The sequence below is a fragment of the Lipomyces doorenjongii genome (assembly GCF_038497915.1).
Source record: "Lipomyces doorenjongii strain NRRL Y-27504 unplaced genomic scaffold V1508scaffold_4, whole genome shotgun sequence".
Lineage (NCBI taxonomy): Eukaryota > Fungi > Ascomycota > Lipomycetes > Lipomycetales > Lipomycetaceae > Lipomyces > Lipomyces doorenjongii.
The window spans coordinates 50,822-69,337 of NW_027118071.1; the positions used below are offsets into that span (position 1 = coordinate 50,822).

An 18,516-nucleotide genomic window follows, 5' to 3' on the forward strand; every position below is an offset into this window, starting at 1 on the left:
CCCAATAGTTATGCGTCTTGGACAGGGAGACACCACGCCGAATGCTATTTCGTTTTATCTTCGGGGACCGCTCATGATTGGGTCCAACCAATTGTGCACAAGACTGATGAAAATTTCGATGAATTGGACGGGCTTTATTGCGTTTGTACCAGTACGGTTGGTGTTCCTTCGATTATGAAACTTAGATCTCGGTCGCTTATGCAGCACAATTCGCGTCTCTTTCATTACACCTAGGATGGAACGATAAGGCACTCAGCAAACAATAGTATACTAGGGGTTTCGGGTTTCAGGGTCTCTAGATAGGAGACAACTGTGTAAGAAGAGCATTCGGAGTCCGCGCAAACGCGATCACCGTCGACATGGTAACGGACTTGACAAAGGAGTATACGCTCGGGATTAGCTCATCGATCACGCAAATCTTGCTAAACTTCGAGAACGACTATGCAGACACAGCTTCTCGATTGACTTGCCGGCAGACATGCGCATCCACAACGTGATTCATATTTCGTTGCTAAATGGTTTGTTCCGTCCGATCTGCCCAGCCGTCCTGAACCACCGTCACCGCCGATAGAAATTGATTCCGATCTGTATTACGAGGTCGGCGAAATTGTCAACAGTCGCGCCAGAAAGAAGGGTATCGAATCCTTAGGTTCCTCGGTTAGGGTGGAATGAACAGACCTGGGAACCACTCACCAATTTGACGCATTGTATCGACTTGGTCCGACGATATCGTTCTACGTGGAATGCATGTCACTGGCGTGGGGTGTCGATGATGTCGTGCGAAGAAAATCGTCGCTCCCGTCGTGCTGCATCCTATGCAGACAGTCACCCGTACTTGACAGATGAAAATTTGGAGTTGTAATAAATGATAGAATGAGTCCTCTTCTTAATAATAGCTATAGTTTTGTTCTTTGAAGCGGACCGACACGGTGATCCAAGAACATAGTGTCCATAGCCTGATTTTAAAATTTGCTTAGCGCGAAAAGCTTCGGCTAGGGTATTCCATTTATTATAGAATAAATCCGTGTTGTATATAACCCGAAACATCGGGAGGCGCATACGACTTTGACTGACAACTTCCTCTTTCTTTCGTAAAGTGCAACAAAAAGCCCGTCGCTTTTGTGCGGTTGCAGACCCCACTAGAGCCCAGCTGGGATCCTCAACCCTCACTCTATCTCCAGCTCGTAAACACAATGGTGACCAACGAGCTAGCTGCACGGATAAAAGGAATATTCGAATGTCAAGCACAAATCCATGCAAAGAAGTGTAGAAATTTCAAGTCACGGCGGCGCATATTTCATTGTTGGCGCTTTGACATGGTACATCTCGTCGGTCAAAATCGAAATATTCGGAAGAAAAGTAGAGCCTGTCTGCCTCAGAATAGCTCTCCCAGACTTTGACATCCCCCTCCTCGCTGACTTTCGTCTCTATATCACCACATTTCACAAGATTAATTAAGAGGACCGCGCCATGGTTTGGAACTGCGAAGAATTGTTTTAAGTAATTAGTGTTTGCCATCAATAATTCATCAAACCAAGTTGATTATGAATAAGCAATATCTTTATTCGTGTGCAGCGCTACACACGAAATTTTCGCAGATGTGTCGCCGTTGAATTCGCGATCCACACGAATGAGCTGATGCACGATTTATCTGTCACTGTTTCCCACGAATCATCAGTGACCGTTATACCCGTGTCGGCCCTGTATTTTCTTTCTCTTCTTATGTGCTGTGGTTTCAGTACATGTTGCTTTGTGATTCTTTCACTATGAGAGCTCTGTGTGTACAGTATTGTAGAGGAACAGGAAGAGGCATATATATCATTCCTTATAATGGCATTATACGTCATAGGTATAACCGAATGTCAGGGATGCCCATGAAGCGTACGTGTAATGTGTGGGAATTGCGGCTGACTTGTCTTGGTCGAGTCTTGGTCTGCGGTGTGCGTCTTGATATTTTAGTTTTTGTCCTTCGTTTGTGTGCTACCCTCGAGCCAGTGGATAGTTCAGGCATGTATATGAGGCAGGGAGTCGGCTCAGGGCATATAATGGGGCAAAGATCCCCAGTTGTAAATCATGAAAAAAGATTCTAAAGCCTATCCAGAGTCACAGACTAATACGTCTGATACGGTTTCCTTACACCGAAATGGATTTCGCAATTTTTCTAAGGATAGTAACTGTGAAGTTGCCCATGATGCTTGAATAAGATTAATAGAATCTGAGACCTGACTTTACCAATCTCCATTCTATTATGAAATATGCCACATAATTTGCACATTGCATGTCACAGAATTAGACACAGGTACAAGTCGCATAACAGCTGTGCTGATAATCGAACCACTTTACTCAGCAACTAGGGCACGGAAGCGGACAGATGCCGTCCGCCTTGCTCCAGCCATCAACAATGCTCTTATATCTTCTGTGACGAATTTTATAGGCACCTCTCTGATGTCGATCGCAGCCTTCTCATCCCTTGGGAGTACGTCCCCGAGGGTGATCCCGGTGTCTAACTCCTCACCCTGCACGAGGAAAGTCCCATCTTGTACCAGCCTCTATTGAATCGGTGAGCAAATCTAGTAAAGAATAACTGTCCGATTACTCACATATGGTTCACTCTGAGTGATGCTTCCATCGTCGGCCCTTTTATATACTATTGCAAAGGCCTCGGCGAGCTGCCCAAACCAAGTATGACCATCGTATATATATGGTCCAAATGGATTTTCGGCCAGTGTGTCCGCCATTTTGGTTTTAAAGACGTCATAGGCTTCTAGAGAAACAGTGTGCACAGCCTTCGGAGGATATTTGAAATTTGGCTGCTCCTGAAGACAGACAGTAATTGCCATCTGGCAGTGTGCACCTTTTACCCACAAGTAAGCGTCTTTCTGGAGTTTTTCATACTTTTCCGACAATCCCGTTTCAATTGCAACTGTCAGCACTTCTTCACGGGTTAAAAAATAAACTAGGCCACCATCAGGAACTTTGGATATTCTACTGTTGTACCCTCCGAACACTGGCCTATCGGAGGACTCTCCATACGCGTGCAGTCTCCTCGCAATCTCTGGTTTGTTGTGCTGGATAAGTGCCATTTCAGCACCTCGATGAATAAGATATTGTAGCTGTGCTGATACCATGCCATGCAGCGGAGCAGGGGCAGTGTAAATAGTTACCGTCGACGTGTTGGTGTTGTAGTCAACGTACGGATACCTATCAGCGGCTTAGAAATTGCTCAAAAATAATGAATATTTCTGTCACTACTTTATTTCTCCGTACAAGCTATCAGCATAACGCTCCAGTTCTTCATATTTATGGAGCGGCAACTGCACTTCGAGACATTGCTCCGGTTCATTGGTCACGAGAAAATTCAGAGCGCGCTGATATTGGTCCTCAGTATCTTCAAGGTGAAGCGCCCGGGAGCTTGAAGTCATAGTCATGACATGGCTGACGTATCCTTTGTATTCCCTTTACGCGGCCTTTTGGCTGCCGCTTCGTCAGCAGCAGCTGGGGGGCCATGAGCACGTGTCATGGCGATCGCTGGCCGAAAGCGTCTCGATCGTGATGATGATCTCGCGGCGTGGTAGATGCTCATTTTTTTGTCGCAGAGAAGGATGAAAGTGCCGGTTTGCCCCAAGCTTAAAGAATCTGTTGGACTGTAGGAGATAATTTCGATTCGGACCACCACAGAGTAGTATCTGGCTGTTCCAAAAAGGACCGGCAACATGGCTATCAGCACTATCATGAATCATTTACTATGGTTACTTGTTGTTCGCTCTTTCTCTTTTTGATCTGATTCCATTTGTAACGTAAAGTTTCAGATTATGTACGACTAGATGGTATCTCTTATTGTCGTTTTCAGGTGTAATGAGCTGTCTTTGATCGAACGCTGTGAAATAGCCCTTACCCGATGGGATCGTCGACTTTGACGGCACGTCAACTATGGCCTCCTCTTACGATTCACCTGTTTCACGTAGTGGAGAGATCTTCTTGAAGCAGTTAACAGCTTATCCGCTCCTCCAAATTCTGGTCCATTACACTACCTGGAAAGCAAGTAACTGTATATTTTAGAACATTAACAATGAGGACTCGATGCGGGACCAGCGTGTTCTTATGTGCATTTCTGCGCCACCGTCCGAGCCTCTACAACCAATGACAACTTTCTAATAGAACAAAGCAAGCCAATAAGAATGAACGCATACAAAAATGGAGGCAAAGCACCCCGGCATCCGAGAGGAAGGAACATAGCTTGCCAGTCGGGAATACTAGGACTCTCCGGCGGAGGACACCGACGGTCGGGGGTCGCTGATGATGTACGAGACACTCAGGACGTCATACTAGAGAGGGAGAGAGAGAGAGAAGGAGGGGAGAGGGAGAGGGAGAGAAAGAGAGAAAGAGTGGGTTCGTCCTGACATTTATGAAGCTCCCTAACATCCATGGTTACCACTTACTCGCTTGCACCCCCATCAGCAATTACGTGAAACACTTCAACAACGAGCAAGGTCGCTCGAGTATGCCCATTGTATTTTTCACTAGCAGAGCGGACCATGCCGCGTTTATTGATTTTCTTGTGGCGTACTCAACGTCGTGCGGGGACCAGTATGGTTTTGTGCCAACGGCACGGAGATCGTCTAGTTGGGTGGTGCTCTAAAAGTCAACTAGAATGGACGCGATGATGGCCTTGCAATGCCGCCTTTACGTGTGGGACCGACCGCCGAACCGTCGGAACAGTCACTCGGATCTCAGACTCTCATGCTACGTTCCTTCTACTCAGATTCATGAGGCTCGACAGGGACGCAGAAATGCGTGCATAAGAACAAGTTGGTCCCCCGGCCGAGTCCTCAAGTTAATATTCTAAAATATACAGTTACTTGGCTTCCAGCTAACATATAGTGCAAACCTTCGACTCCGACCTTAAACATTCGACCCTCGCCCCTCACATCAACATTGCATAATTCTGAAGGTCTGCCATCTTACATCACACTTGCCTGGCCTCTGACTTCCAGTAGAAGCTCGAGACCGCGTTGGAAAATCTCGAACATACTGATGGCACAATTCCAAATAACTCCTGCAAAGCGAATTGTGCTATTGACGAATTCAAAAATTGTAAACCAGCCCTAATGCGCCAGCCATCAGCACCAAGAGACGTTTGAGACGAGCGTACTCCGCAGTGGATGCACACGTCGCGGAGCATAATTGGTGCCGTATTCCACTCATCTGTTAAGCCGCAATCTAAACCGTAATCGAAAGTCGTCGAACTCAACCCTGTTGTAAACAGTACAGAATTTGCCTGGCGAAATATCTAAATGGGGTGTATACGATTTGCGATTAATCGTTATTCGTATTCGTAGAGTCCAATACGATTACTATACGAGTACATGTAAAACTTGACGATTAACTATACGAGCGCTGAGGTTGGTTACTCGCAAAAAATCGTAGTCATGCACGTGACTTTCATTATATGCTCTGAAATGCCCACGCTGAGGACAAACAAATAGATTGAATAAAAAGAGGCACAAATTTACAATCCAGTTGCTCTTGAGTAGTGGTCTGCAAGTAAAGTAAGCTTTCTCATCGTTCCTGACGCCATCGAATGCCGTCTTAACCCGAGCAATTCTCTTCCGCCACTAAATAATCTCTCAACAGCCGCTTCAGAGGCTGGAATCGCGAGGTAGTCTCTGGCGGCGGCTGCCATCCTCGGGTATTCATCTTTGTGGGCCCTCCACCACCTTAAGAGCCATCCCTCCTCAGTAGCGGCGACAGCTACTGTCTCTTGCTCAAAGTATTTGTCTATATCGGATTGGTGAACCTTTCGGGGGGGCCAACTTTGCGAGCATGCGAGACTCTAAACTGGGCTTCTCAGCGATAACTATTGGCTCCATCCAATCCGCAACCATAGGTGGATATTCTTTATGCAACCTGACTTTCATGGATTTCACAATAAAATTCGCATCCTCCTCGTCGTTCAATTCCGCTTTAATCAACTCTGCCTTGAACCTAGGATCCAGGAGCATGGCAACGTAATACGCATCTTGTTTGTTTAGAAATCGTAGTACTTGCGGTACTGCAAATTCTTCTTGTCTTGTAGTTGCATTATCTAGCAAATCCTGCAGCTCGTAGTGTATGCCAATGCTCAAGTAATTGAAAGTCCTTTGGTAGATACCAACTTCGTAAACTCGTCGAACTTTTCCAAAACTCTTGCAATTTGCTCAAGTTGCGGCCAATCTGACGATGTAAACGGAGGCAAGAGACCGATTGCATTGAGGTAATGTCGGATCTGTTCTTTTGCAGATAGTCAGAGTCTGCCGGCGGTCGAGCCTCACATAGCGTGGCGCCAACGGTAACTCCCACGGCCACTCAGCTCCCCGAATCCAGCCGCCACATAGGACACGACGCGGGCAGCAAGAGAAAGGTGGATGACGATCCCGCAACACGTGTTATGCGTGAGATTAACTCCATGCACGACAGTACTTCCGTCAGCGACAAGGCAGATGAATACGGCAAACGCCTTAAACCGGATCCTGAGACGGAATCCACTCTGGCTGGGATATCCAAAACGATGTCAGTAACCGACTCAGAGGCAATTTCTAACTACAACGCGGCATTCACGCTTCTCAAGGAGAATCCACTAGAGCAGCGATTAGATGTTCAACTGCCTTATGAAAAGTTTGTGCAACTAGATGCTGCATTTTCTGAACTAAAATCAGCAGAAGGAATTTCAGATAATCAGAAGTACGTCGGTTATCACTGCTTCTAAGAAATCCATTAACAATATTCGACATTGTAGGTATCCATCCTTGACATACAATAGTCTTACTCAGACGGTAACGGTGGTGACCGCCCCCAGTGGCATCCATGAAGCTGCAGCACGATGGATCGACTTAGGGATGTGGCAGTACGTCAACGACTATCTATCGACTCGCAGTCCGGATACTCTACAAAATATTCGCCCTATTGGATCGACCACCATGCACTTCTCCGGTTTGTACGGGAGGAGCAGAAAAGAGCCAGATGGCGGATTCGTCCATGCGCCTGTCGATAGCGAAGGTAAAGTGACGATTGTGTACGAGGTTGGGTATAGTGATGCCTATAGCAAGCTTCTAGATGACAAGGATATTTGGATCCATGGCAAGGGAGTCAATGTTTTTGTATTGATGTCCTTTAAAGAAACTCCGCGATTTGCATACCCTGCTACTCCGTCATATCGGGATATCACAGATTCGCGAGCAGAACGGGCAGCAATGTCACGTATTATGGGCAGAACTGCCCAACTTAACGTCGAACAAGGCTACTATGGTCCACTTCGGTACAGGGATCATGTGTGGGCTGGTGAGCTAAAGGAAGTGTTCATTGAAGTCTGGCGGCAAGATACAAATAGTAGATTTGTGAGTAATATTACCGGATTGATTAAGTCGAGAGTTTCTGCTAACATGCCGGCTACGTTTAGTACCTAATTGAAGAGGGATTCTCGCTTGCCAATGAAGATCTCCCTAGCACCCTTGGAATTCGGATAAGTGATTTTTATCCGCAAGATATCTGGGAAGCTTCCAATATCGCGGATGGAACTGTGCCGTTTAATAGTTCTAGCTTCTTAGGAAGTCTGAGGCATGATATCTCTATGGCTGCACAAAACAGGTTCGAGGGGTTCCTGTTCGAGAAATTGCGGTTACTTTAAGAAGGACTCGTCATCAAGGCTGAGCAAGACGATGTCTTGGTTCGTTTGTAGCTTGTGGTCTGTGGTGTTTTGCTTTTTGTTAAGGCATGGTCGTAACTATATATTTTGGAATATTCTATGAGGACTAGGCGGACTGAATATATTTTGAACAGCGTCAAATATCAGAGCCCTAACCTGATGCAAGTACAGGACCCTCAGAACAGTGCTCGTTCAGCACCTTAAAATTACAAGGGCTAAATATCAAAAATTGCCACCAAGCTTCTGCTCCGGTTCATTTGTCACGAGAAAGTTCAGAGCGCGATGATATTGGTCCTCAGTATCTTCAAGGTGAAGCGCCCGGGAGCTTGAAGTCATAGTCACAAGTTGTATTGATGGAGCTGACATGGCTGATTTATTCTCTGTATTCCCTTTACCCGGCTTTTTGGCTGGGGATGATACCGCTTCGTCAGCAGCAGCTGGAAGGCTATGAGCACGTATCATGGCAATCGCTGGCCAGATTCGTCTCGATCGCGATAATGATCCCTCGCCGTTATAGATGTTCATTGTTGTCGCAGAGAAGCCGGTTTGCCTCAAGCGTAAAGAATTTGTTGGACTGGAATTGAAAAAATCCTTTCGATTCGGACCACCACAGAGTAGTATCTGACAGTTCCAAAAAGGAATATTTATTCGTGTGCAGCGCTACATACAATGCCTCTTTCAATGATAATATTAAATACATCTAGTAAATCCTTTTGACAAGACTTTCGTGTTTATCGTACCGAACGTCTTACATAATTTACAGCAGCACAAGTAGAAGAGAAAGTCTAAGGTTTAGGGTTCATTCGTCCGATTGCTATCACTATCGCGCTGAGTGACAACAACCACCTCAGGACAGCGTGACGTCGTTAAATTAAACATTGCAGTTAATTAGAAGGGAGAGAAAGTTAATCTCGAAGAATTTGTTGCTTTACGAGCACTTAAAAAGCCAAAGCGCGTCCCCCACAGTAGAAATGCCCTTGGCAACTATATGCGTTCGTACTTTAGATTACAAATTCTGGTCTACTAAAGCTGATATCCGCATTTTAGTTATTATATTTGTTATAAAATAGTAGAAGCTTACTGCATAAATGCAACAACCGGGCTCATGCTCAAGGATCAGGGTCAGGGTCATCCAAGTTGGTTGGACCATTGAATAGTGCGATGGGCGCCAAGCACTGCGCCAACCCAAACAGGTAAGGTGTAAATGCAACGCAAATATATGCCGCACCGAGCTGTGTGCAGCACCTTCCCACAACTCCGCTTCGCCATTCCTCCCTCTCCGCATCGAGCACTTTGCCACTTCCCCTATTCATATCGGGCCACCAGTTGTTCTGCGCGACCGACGTTGCATTTCGAAGATATATAGCATTTGTTATTCGGGATTCGGTCAATTAACGATTTGCTGAGCTCGTTCTCTGTTGTCGCTTGCAGTGGTCGCATCGACAGGGGCACCATCTCAAGCTGCCTTTGACGTCTAGCGATTAAATTAGCTGGTATTACAGGTCTTGTTATTGAAAGGTCTTACTCTAATATCTTTTAGTTATATATTCGGCGCGTCAGCGAGGTAGCTCAAACGTCATCAACGCCGCGTACTTAACACGCGTCTTTACCTTTCACCGCGTTCGTTCCTCCTGGGTTTCTTATTAAACATCCATTCACGATGTCGACAATGACAGTTTCAAAGCAGCCAGCGGCTACGTTGTCGTCTGTGCCACAACTTCCTATCCTGAACTTTCCGCTTTCGGTCAGCGCGTCACTGTCAACCAATGCCTATGAAGCTTTCATCCAGACCTATAATTGTCCTACGGCTATGGTCAAAGCGTACGACATGCACCGTCGCACACGAAACCGAGACCGAAGGGCATTGCTCGATGCAAGCGGAGAAGTGACGCCGGACCCGATTCTCAAGGGACTCGTCCTCGACAATCGGCCACCGGAGTTTGATCCACGCAATTGTGTCACCGTATGGTGTCGTCCGACTAAACAGGTCGTGCAACTAGTACAGCAGGTTCAGAGCATGCTTCGCAGTGTGGAACCCGATATATGGCTAATGCCGTCCGAGAACTTACATATGACTGCTTTGGAAATTTTGCACTCAGCGGACAATGACTCGGTGGAGCTGGAATTGCAACGACTAAAACCGTATTTGAAGACGTTACTAGCACCACGTCCAGCGCCTGTTTTGGTCAAGCCGATGTTGAGTTTCGATCAAAGTGCCCTCGCTCTAAGTTTTTTGCCCGAGGATTCACCGATAGTGGACGGTGGCAATTGGTACACGTACCATCATTATCGGCGAGATTTGAACAACATTGTGCAGAAGGCAGGTGTGCCTGTAGAGAGCAGATATCAGGTTCCATCAGCTCATGTCACGGTTGCTAGATTTGTCAAGCCTTTAGCAAGTAGCATGCAGCATTGGTTGGCTAAATTAGACGAGATCAATAACTGGCTAGAAAACGATAGAGGTAGGGACATTAGATGGGTTGTGGGCGATGAACGTGGCAACGAGTGCCGCTGCGGGCGAATTTGGTACGGTGGTGGCTGGTCGGAGGATATTGGCTCTTCAATTCAGCAAGCTGCTGAGGCCCATGAGAATGCATTGAGGGAGTACTAAACGGTGCGCATGGTCAATTGGGTTTGCACTTTATAGGTCCTGTGAATGTCTTGATTGTTCCGTTAATTCGTAATAGTTGGAGTGTTGGAGTTTTCATCGTTTGATGATATATGTCAGGCTAGATACCTTTGTGTATAATGTTTTATTTGATATTTTTGATTGTATTTATTGTGAATCTCTGAATTTTATTCTCCATTACGATATCTGTTGCAGTGTGTTAAGTAGTATGATATTACCATATATGAGTTCATCTTGTCAAACCAATACGTATATGATACGAGCTCGTTTGAACTAGTATTACATGATACTGATATAGTATTATATCGTATATGGTAATATATATGACAATATGAATCACGTGATCAATTTATACAGGGTTTCAGGCTCTTGTCGGTCATAAATATTGCGTCGGACTAAAATAAGCCCACCTTTGTCTTCGTTAGTGTCAGACATCGTGTAAGGACATCTCAGTCCAACTCCTCCTTGGGCCTTGAATATGTACTATATATATATTCTAGCGATCACCAAAGGTGCCAACAAGCACAAGAAAGAGGCAAAGGCATACAACAAAAACTTAAAAATCAAAAGCCAACGAACGCCTCAATCGCTATTCATCAACTCCTCCGGACGTATCGAGACCACTGTCAAAGTTACAGTGCTATCTTTACCAACCACGATTTGAGACACTCAATTGCCTCTATAGTCTCGATCCCAAGTCGATTCCTAGGTCCGTTATTGTTATCTTTGCACTAGAAAACCCGCGCTCAGGTTCTGCGGCCATCTCCGGAATTGACAAAGCATCTAACGCCATGATCGAGTTGGGCAAGTTGGCCAATCAGGAGGACCATGAACTCTCAAGATGGCAAGCAATACGCCAACATTCCCTTGCATTTGCATGGTGTCTCTTCGCAATTTGGACAATTCTTTAGCCAATTTCGAGAACCAAGCGTTGGAATACCGGAGTTTCGCAAGGATTTTAGTTATTACTTTGACGGCGAATGGGTGCTAGACACTAATGGTCTATGTGGCAGTATGCATGGTATTTGCTGCGACAACGAATGTCCTTTTTTTTGGTGGTAAAGCTCTCAATGGATTCACCACCGGTTCCCTTGCATCCGTAACTGTTACTTACATTGGAGAAGTATGGCCCATAATTTTTGTCTATCCGTATCCCTAATTTTGACGGATATGCGCGGATATATCCGCTATCCGTGTATCCGTGCCGATCCCTAGATCTCGGCTTGCGGGTTCTGTTCCAAGAGATTAGCGATTTCTGTGTTACTGCAGGATATAATGTGCGGGTTGTATTATACTCATTGGACTGGTGCTTCTGCCTTTATGGCAAGAATGACCGAATGTCAGGCATCTGGCCCGACACCGCCCGTACCATTTAAATTTAAGTGCAATCAAATTCTCTTGTTAAGCTGGTGGTTTAATGGCACGTCGATTCTATTGGGCCAGGTACACAGTTTGCACGTGCAGAATCACTCAGCAAAAGCTAAGGTTGGAACTCTATCCGGGGAACACGCGAGGCTGTGCCACTCAAGCATTCGCTAAACTGGCTATCACGAAACTTTCATTCTTGTAATAGCTACCGACCTGGGCAATCCACGCTTACTACATCGAGTCCACGACGACCAGCCTAAGTTGAACGGCGACGATCGATAGTTTCCGTGGGACTTGAATAACCTTGGACGTTACAATATGCGTACTGTTGCGTATGAACAAAAGCACGATCTCACTAGAGACCATCAGCTATTCTTGAAGGTTTCTTCTGAAATAACTGGGTGCATACCAATTGTCTACTTCAGTGGCCTCGCCCCACTTTTATTCTGTCTAGATAGTAACGCAGCACAGGCTGTGACAAAGGTGCAGCTCGGACTTTCACTTGATTCATAAATGGTCAAGATATCTACTTTGTCAGTACGGCTTGAATAATGCTATACCGCGATATCAAGAGTGGTATGGGTTGTCAGTTGTGTAGGATCGATCGGAATAGTAATCAGTTTTAGGAATCCATGCTCTACTTTCTCACAGCTAAACTAAAATCGGTCCGGCACTCGAGATCTGGCTGAAGCATGATCTACAGTGCAAAAATTAATATCTGATACTCCCAAGGAAATTGGCTGCGTAATGACGAATATTCAACAATGCCAAAATCTATTGATGGTACAATAGACAGCACCGAAAGCTAACGTGCCCAAGTCCCTCAATACACTGCGATATTTAATAGTAACTTTAAGAGCAAAGGATGATCTTCAGTCATGACTACGTACGTGGATACCTAGTATCTCCATAGTTTCCAAACGGAGCATCCTTTGATTCCTGGCGATTCTCGGAGACATAGTAGGCACTCGAGAACGGGCGAAGTCGCTGCACCGCCCCCGCCGCACGCCGCACGCCGGGGCGGTGCTTATGCCGTCAGGTGCACTGGTTACAGCGCTAAGTTTCCTCTCCTCTTCTCCCCCCCCCCCACTGAGCTTTTGTCAGGCACCGATTTAAGATCGATGGACGCTATATTTGGAACCATTGTCTGAGCGGCGCCAACTGTGGCCTGTCCCGGCTGCCGATATGGCGATTTCCAGTTGTGCGGCTTGCCGGCGTACACCTGAACGTACCTCAACAAGTGCATCAAAGACCCTAGCCCACAGCATTGAAGGCTTAAAGGCTCCGCGATTTGATTAGCGCAGCGGGAATACACCTTTCTTCTGTTACGGCTTGGCCGGTCAAGAATGGTCATGAAAATAATCCGAAGTAATTCTGCTCTAATTTTTGCGGTGTATTTTACTCAGGAAGTATTTTTGTATTGAAGTTTCCCATTCAAGCAATAAATCTGAGATCCTACTATTTCTGGATTACATTAGCAGGGGAAAAGAAAAAACGCCACGCGCGGTTAGACTAGCGCTGTGACAGGTACGGCAGATTGTACACCGGACATAAATCTCGTGCGCTAACACAGACAATCTGTCCCTCCTCCGAGCATTGCGCCCATCTCACAGCCTGCGTACCATCTTGCTTGTACTTTTACAGGAAAAGGTCGAGGGCGAGTGATGATACAAATACCGTACTCATGCCGGCGGCCAAGGACCGTTATCGAGAACGGACCCAACTATCTTTTTGCCGCCTCAAGAAGAATAATCTTGACTGGCACAGAACCCTTCCATCGTTTTCACGTCTGCACTATGCACTTTTAGCCTTGCTAATATGTTCCAAATATATGACGAATCCTTGGATAATACTGATGCCACGACGGGCAGCATTGCGGCGGGTGCTCTTGCAGATGACTCGGTCAACGTCGCCTATCGCATTTTCGCTGGACATTCAGATGTCTCCATAATACTACCGGAGTCGGCATCTACCTTTTTCACAGCAATGCAACCGTACAGCACCTATCTACGACCGCATTCATACTCCGAGCCAAGCTCTCTTTCGCGATACAAGCCAGCCGCTGAAAGCGACTATTCTGAAGTTTCTGAAGATGAATTTGGCCACACGCCATACATGAGCTACTCAGACTATGAGCAAGATTTATCTGTTCAGCTCGAACCGCCAACGACTACGAGTCAGCTACGTCGCTCACATTCAATGTACATTGCTCGCGCCGCTCAACCGATGTACTCTCCAACTCCGGTCTCGGTTTCGCCAACTTTTTCACAAACATCGTTAGACGGTCAAGATATCGTCGCGGAAACCTCCGACGAGTCGCAGTCAGTCAACTTAGCTGACGTTGGACAAGGTATTGCTTGGAACATCAATGTGCCCTTTGAGCAGCTGTTTGTGTCTCAGGCGCTAGCGTCCCCGCAGCTTGGAATGATGGACTATCCATTCATAATCCCGAATCAGGCTTTTTCCGCTACTCAAATCGACCAGCAATCTTCGTTAATGCCTACGACGTTTGGAAATCAGAAGCAACCTTCTCTTCCAGCCACTGCAGTGCCACCATTTACTGCGGCTCAGGTCTCGCATCCAGTCACGATCATCTCAACTACTCCATATCCCTCTACAACCACAGTGCCGTCACATTCCTCGTCAGCCGGAGCTCACAGAACCAGACAAGGCGCGGCGTCTATGACGACACGTCCAAGGCAGAATCAAGACGTAGATCGCAATGGACGCAGGCGACGGGTGTATACGAAGACCCAGTTTACATGCAGCCATTGTCCGCGAAAATTCAGCATTACTGATATAGAAGTCTACTGTCGCCATGTGGTGGAGAACAATATCCAGCGAGAGTTCAAGTGCCATGAGCCTACTTGTCCTTGGCATATTATTGGATTTCAGCGCAAGCTCGAAAGGGACAGGCACTATACGCGGAAACATGGAGTCCCTCAGTATGAATGTAGATTCTGGGCAGGACCAGGCAAAGAGATATTTAAAGGTGCGGGTGTCTGCACGACACGCTGGCATGCGGACGCGGGGAATAGGACTAGGCATGAGCGAAATGTACATGGATATTACATCGCTACGCAACGGGGTCGCCTATCTTCTTTGGATGAAGCTGAGATGGTGAAGGTAGACAAAGTCGTGAGGCGTTAGCTTTTATTATTATTCTTCAGATAGCGGTAGATGGCGTGTCGGCGTTATTGATTTATCTTGGTATTTTTGGTGTAATTATGTTTGGTGACAAGCAAGAGCAAAAAAAAACCTTGTCAGGCATCAGGCATCCATCATCGCCACCATTTTTTGGTTTCGCTCGCAGACATTAACATCTGTGTGTCAGATTTTAAAGCAAGGCACTTGTATAGACACTTGTATTGTTCTCATACTGAAATTGGCGCAAATAAATGTCATCACTATTCACCAAAGGATATGCACGTGATCTGCCTTACGTACAGGAACGAAACGAACAGTACAAAGGGGGCTGTGCACGTGGCTGTGCCTGAGGGGTATGTACATATCGCGTCTAGATGATATAAACTTTGACAACTCGATGGATGGTACGGCCCTAGATATTCCTTACTATTTAGTTGTACAATAGTTGCACTCTCTCTTTGTCCACCTTGTAACCTTATTACGTAGTGTATTTGTCTGAAAATCGACAAAAAGCGCTATAAATCGTATTCAAGCATCAAGTATAGCGCAGCACATTGCGCACAGCTGACAGTCTTCCCAAAATAAGCACCGAATAAGAGACTCCCTAACATTTTCACTTAGGTGGGATTGACTAAAACGAAGTATATGGTGGTATCCGTGTGTATGCCCTAATTCAGCAATCTCAATTAATACGCGCGTTCAGAATGGGTCTTAGCGTGCGGCACTTCACTAAGAAATGTGGAGGCAAAATAATGGGATAAGGGTTAAAGTGAAGCAAGGGCGGTGGTTTATTATACTGGAGTACTGCGCCTAGCTGTCCGAGAGTCCAGATTTCTAGTACGCACGCTCACTCGCTCACGATTTCTACATTTCAATTCAAATGCTCTTTGTGCTCAACTTCTTCAGCTCATCGAATATTTTTCGAATATAATAGCTCTGTGTGTTTCACCTGCATATTTGCCTCTGTTCATTCGATCCATCCATGACGCCCGTTCGCATGTATATCTAAGTCACATCCCATCTTTGACTACTTTTTCTCGTCAGTTCTGCATTCATGCCGCTCTTCAGCAAGTTCAAGAAACCAAAAGATCCAGCGGCGAACCATCGACCTGTTCCGCCTCCAAACCTTCAGCCGCAACGAAGCTCTCTTCTGAGCACTAACAGTGTCCCTTCCCTGAGTCCTTCACCCACAGCTAGTGTTCCGCCGAATCATGCATACATTCAAAATAACGATTACTCGAAATCGCCACCGGTAACTCAGACTCCAGTTCAGCCTGTAGAGGTTCCAGGAAATAGTGTTGTCAAGCCCTCACTCATAGTGGGAATTGACTTTGGAACTACAAATAGTGGTGTCGCATGTATGTATTGGCATTAATGGCATCTGCGTTGACTTAGTGATATGCTAATTTAGACGGAAGATTCATGGGCTACCGGTGCCGATGCAAAGGAAGTTGTTCTTTCCGAATGGGCTGGTCTCGGAAATATGTCACTGTTTAAAATCCCGACTGTCTTATACTACGATCGTTCTGGTGAAATTGTTGGCTGGGGTGCCAATACAGAGAAAGCATTGTCGCCTGCGGGATTTCCTATCCCAGGGATTATAAAGGTTCGTACCTTCATACTTCGTACGTTTTGTGTTTGATAGACTGACATATAGTGATAAGGTTGAGTATTTCAAGCTTTTGCTACAACGGAACTACAATCGCTACAACGACCTGATACGCAATCTACCGCTTCCGCCAGGGAAGACAGCTGTAGATGTGGCAGCAGATTACCTATCTCTTATTCGAATGACAATGCGTATGGAGTTGCAGAAAGCGCTAGGTGATAGATTTCTTCTCGAGGAGAAGAGCATAAAGTTTTTCTTGACTGTGCCAGCTATTTGGGACGACGCGGGCAAAAGCGCGACTCGCCAGGCTGCTGTTCAAGCCGGTTTTGTTGATAGCATTAACGATCCGCGGCTGTCGCTTATTACCGAGCCAGAAGCTGCGGCTATTTACTGTGCGAAGCGCGGAGTTATTGATTTGAAGTCGAACGATTCATTCTTGGTTGTGGATTGCGGTGGTGGTACGGTTGATTTAATCGCATACGAAGTCGAAGACGAGAATCCATTTACAGTTCATGAGTGCACTTCAGGTACTGGTGCTGCTTGTGGCTCCACAACCATCGACGCAAATTTCATGAAACTGGTCAGAGCAAGAGTGCAAGTGATGAACGAACTTGGACTTCTAAGTGCAGCAAAGGAGGAGAAAATCATGCGCCGTTGTCGTGAGGATTTCAGCCGGCGAATAAAACAAGGTTTTAAGAACGACCACGGCCCAGAAATAGCGATAGAAATTGGATTGGACATTAACTGTCCTCAAGCTCAGGTCGTGGAAGGGTACATGATATTTCAGCCGGCACATGTCCTAGCAGCGTTTGAGCCTAGTGTGAAAGCTGTGGTTGGATTAGTACGAGACCAGATCGCTGCCGTTGAAGCTCAGCACAAGCGACTACAGGCTATTTTGGTTGTTGGTGGCTATGGCGCTTCAACATATCTCTTTGAAACTCTCAAGAACCAGGTGCCGCCTGCATATAGCAGAAGAATTCTCCGTCCTATGGACTCGGTATCCGCTATTGTCAGAGGCGCCGTCGTCACTGGTATCTACGAGAGAGTACTGACATCTCGTGTTTGCCGAAAGCACTATCTGATGATGACCTTACAGAGATTCCAGCCTGGTGTTCATCCGGAAGAATATAGAATAAAGGCTCCGGACGGCGGCTATCGATGCAAGAACACGCGAAAGATCTTTCTTGAGAAGGGCCAGCGCTTGGTGATTGGAGAGCAAGCTAAAGTTGAGTTTTTCAGACAAGTACTAGTCGATGCTCCGCGAATTTTTGAGGATACACTATACACTTGCGACGAAGATCGGTGCCCAGAGTTCATTACCGACCCAGCTATCAAAATTTTTGCCGTCTTGACAACAGATCTTTCACATCTCCCCGTTTCTGAGTTCGAGAGTTGCACAGGGACCAATGGCGAGCCATTTTTTAAGATCCATTTCGACGTTGTGTTGACTCTGGACGGAGGAAACGAAATGCGCGCAGAGTGGCTATTCAAAGGGAAGGTCATGGGTCATGTGCGGACCAAGTTTAGTTAAAGGGTCAGTGTGCCGGTCGTAAAAGTTGCATTTCATGGCTCAACAGTTTTGTTTGAATTCAAGCTTTGCTGATTATTCCTTTGTTGCTTTGCATTGTTGTTTATCCATTATATATAAAGTTTCGGAGTAGCGCTGTGGTTCAGGATTTTTGGATAATATTCAGGTATTTAATATATTAGTGGATAGGGATTGTAGTTGACAAGATCGCAACTGCGCACCCTGAGATTGGCCTTGGTCATAAATTCGCGCGCATTCATTGTTTAACTAGTGGACACGTATTTCTATTTTCGTTGCCATCTCTATTCGCTATTGTCAAGTTGTCAGTCCTCGTTTTGTTCAATGGTTTGGTTCGTAGTGTAGCACATTCCGTATCATTCGGTCAGTAATATCTGGGTCCAAACTTCGATGATGTTATGAGATTGAATACCTTTCTATATGAATAAGAACGTCGTCAACTGTCGGTGCGATAAAATCGCAATTAAGCTAGTTTCGTAGCATTGGTAGAGAGTATATTTATTTAGTTAATGATGGGCTCAGTATGTTAATGCTTA

At 46.0% G+C, this 18,516-nt stretch overlaps 7 protein-coding genes across 7 annotated transcripts; 5 read left to right on the plus strand and 2 right to left on the minus strand.

Annotated features, from left to right (window-relative positions):
- Positions 1–2,339: 2,339 nt before the first annotated feature.
- On the minus strand, positions 2,340–3,422 carry V1508DRAFT_402002 (uncharacterized protein; the record flags this gene model as incomplete). Its single annotated transcript, XM_066938451.1, has 3 exons — positions 2,340–2,549; positions 2,601–3,201; positions 3,253–3,422. The coding sequence occupies 3 exons, from the start codon at positions 3,420–3,422 to the stop codon at positions 2,340–2,342; spliced, it is 981 nt and encodes a 326-aa protein (XP_066798321.1).
- An 867-nt stretch (positions 3,423–4,289) lies between these two features.
- On the plus strand, positions 4,290–4,726 carry V1508DRAFT_409723 (uncharacterized protein). The gene has a single exon (XM_066939199.1). It carries the CDS (start codon positions 4,406–4,408, stop codon positions 4,637–4,639), a length of 234 nt encoding a protein of 77 aa, XP_066798322.1. The 5' UTR covers positions 4,290–4,405; the 3' UTR covers positions 4,640–4,726.
- A 1,566-nt stretch (positions 4,727–6,292) lies between these two features.
- On the plus strand, positions 6,293–7,663 carry V1508DRAFT_348590 (uncharacterized protein; the record flags this gene model as incomplete). The annotated part of the gene is made up of 3 exons (XM_066936729.1): positions 6,293–6,720; positions 6,776–7,373; positions 7,436–7,663. Coding segments are annotated over 3 exons (1,254 nt in total), but the record flags the coding sequence as incomplete, so codon positions are not given.
- A 240-nt stretch (positions 7,664–7,903) lies between these two features.
- V1508DRAFT_436938 (uncharacterized protein) lies at positions 7,904–8,206 on the minus strand (the record flags this gene model as incomplete). Its single annotated transcript, XM_066942131.1, has 1 exon — positions 7,904–8,206. The coding sequence occupies one exon, from the start codon at positions 8,204–8,206 to the stop codon at positions 7,904–7,906; it is 303 nt and encodes a 100-aa protein (XP_066798324.1).
- A 760-nt stretch (positions 8,207–8,966) lies between these two features.
- On the plus strand, positions 8,967–10,549 carry V1508DRAFT_409730 (RNA ligase/cyclic nucleotide phosphodiesterase). Its single transcript, XM_066939200.1, has one exon. It carries the CDS (start codon positions 9,342–9,344, stop codon positions 10,290–10,292), a length of 951 nt encoding a protein of 316 aa, XP_066798325.1. The 5' UTR covers positions 8,967–9,341; the 3' UTR covers positions 10,293–10,549.
- Positions 10,550–13,241: 2,692 nt separating this feature from the next.
- On the plus strand, positions 13,242–15,081 carry V1508DRAFT_409736 (uncharacterized protein). Its single transcript, XM_066939201.1, has one exon. The coding sequence runs from the start codon at positions 13,497–13,499 to the stop codon at positions 14,826–14,828; it is 1,332 nt and encodes a 443-aa protein (XP_066798326.1). The 5' UTR covers positions 13,242–13,496; the 3' UTR covers positions 14,829–15,081.
- A 570-nt stretch (positions 15,082–15,651) lies between these two features.
- V1508DRAFT_409737 (uncharacterized protein) lies at positions 15,652–18,416 on the plus strand. The gene is made up of 3 exons (XM_066939202.1): positions 15,652–16,183; positions 16,244–16,431; positions 16,490–18,416. The coding sequence occupies exons 1-3, from the start codon at positions 15,880–15,882 to the stop codon at positions 17,963–17,965; spliced, it is 1,968 nt and encodes a 655-aa protein (XP_066798327.1). The 5' UTR covers positions 15,652–15,879; the 3' UTR covers positions 17,966–18,416.
- Positions 18,417–18,516: the final 100 nt, after the last annotated feature.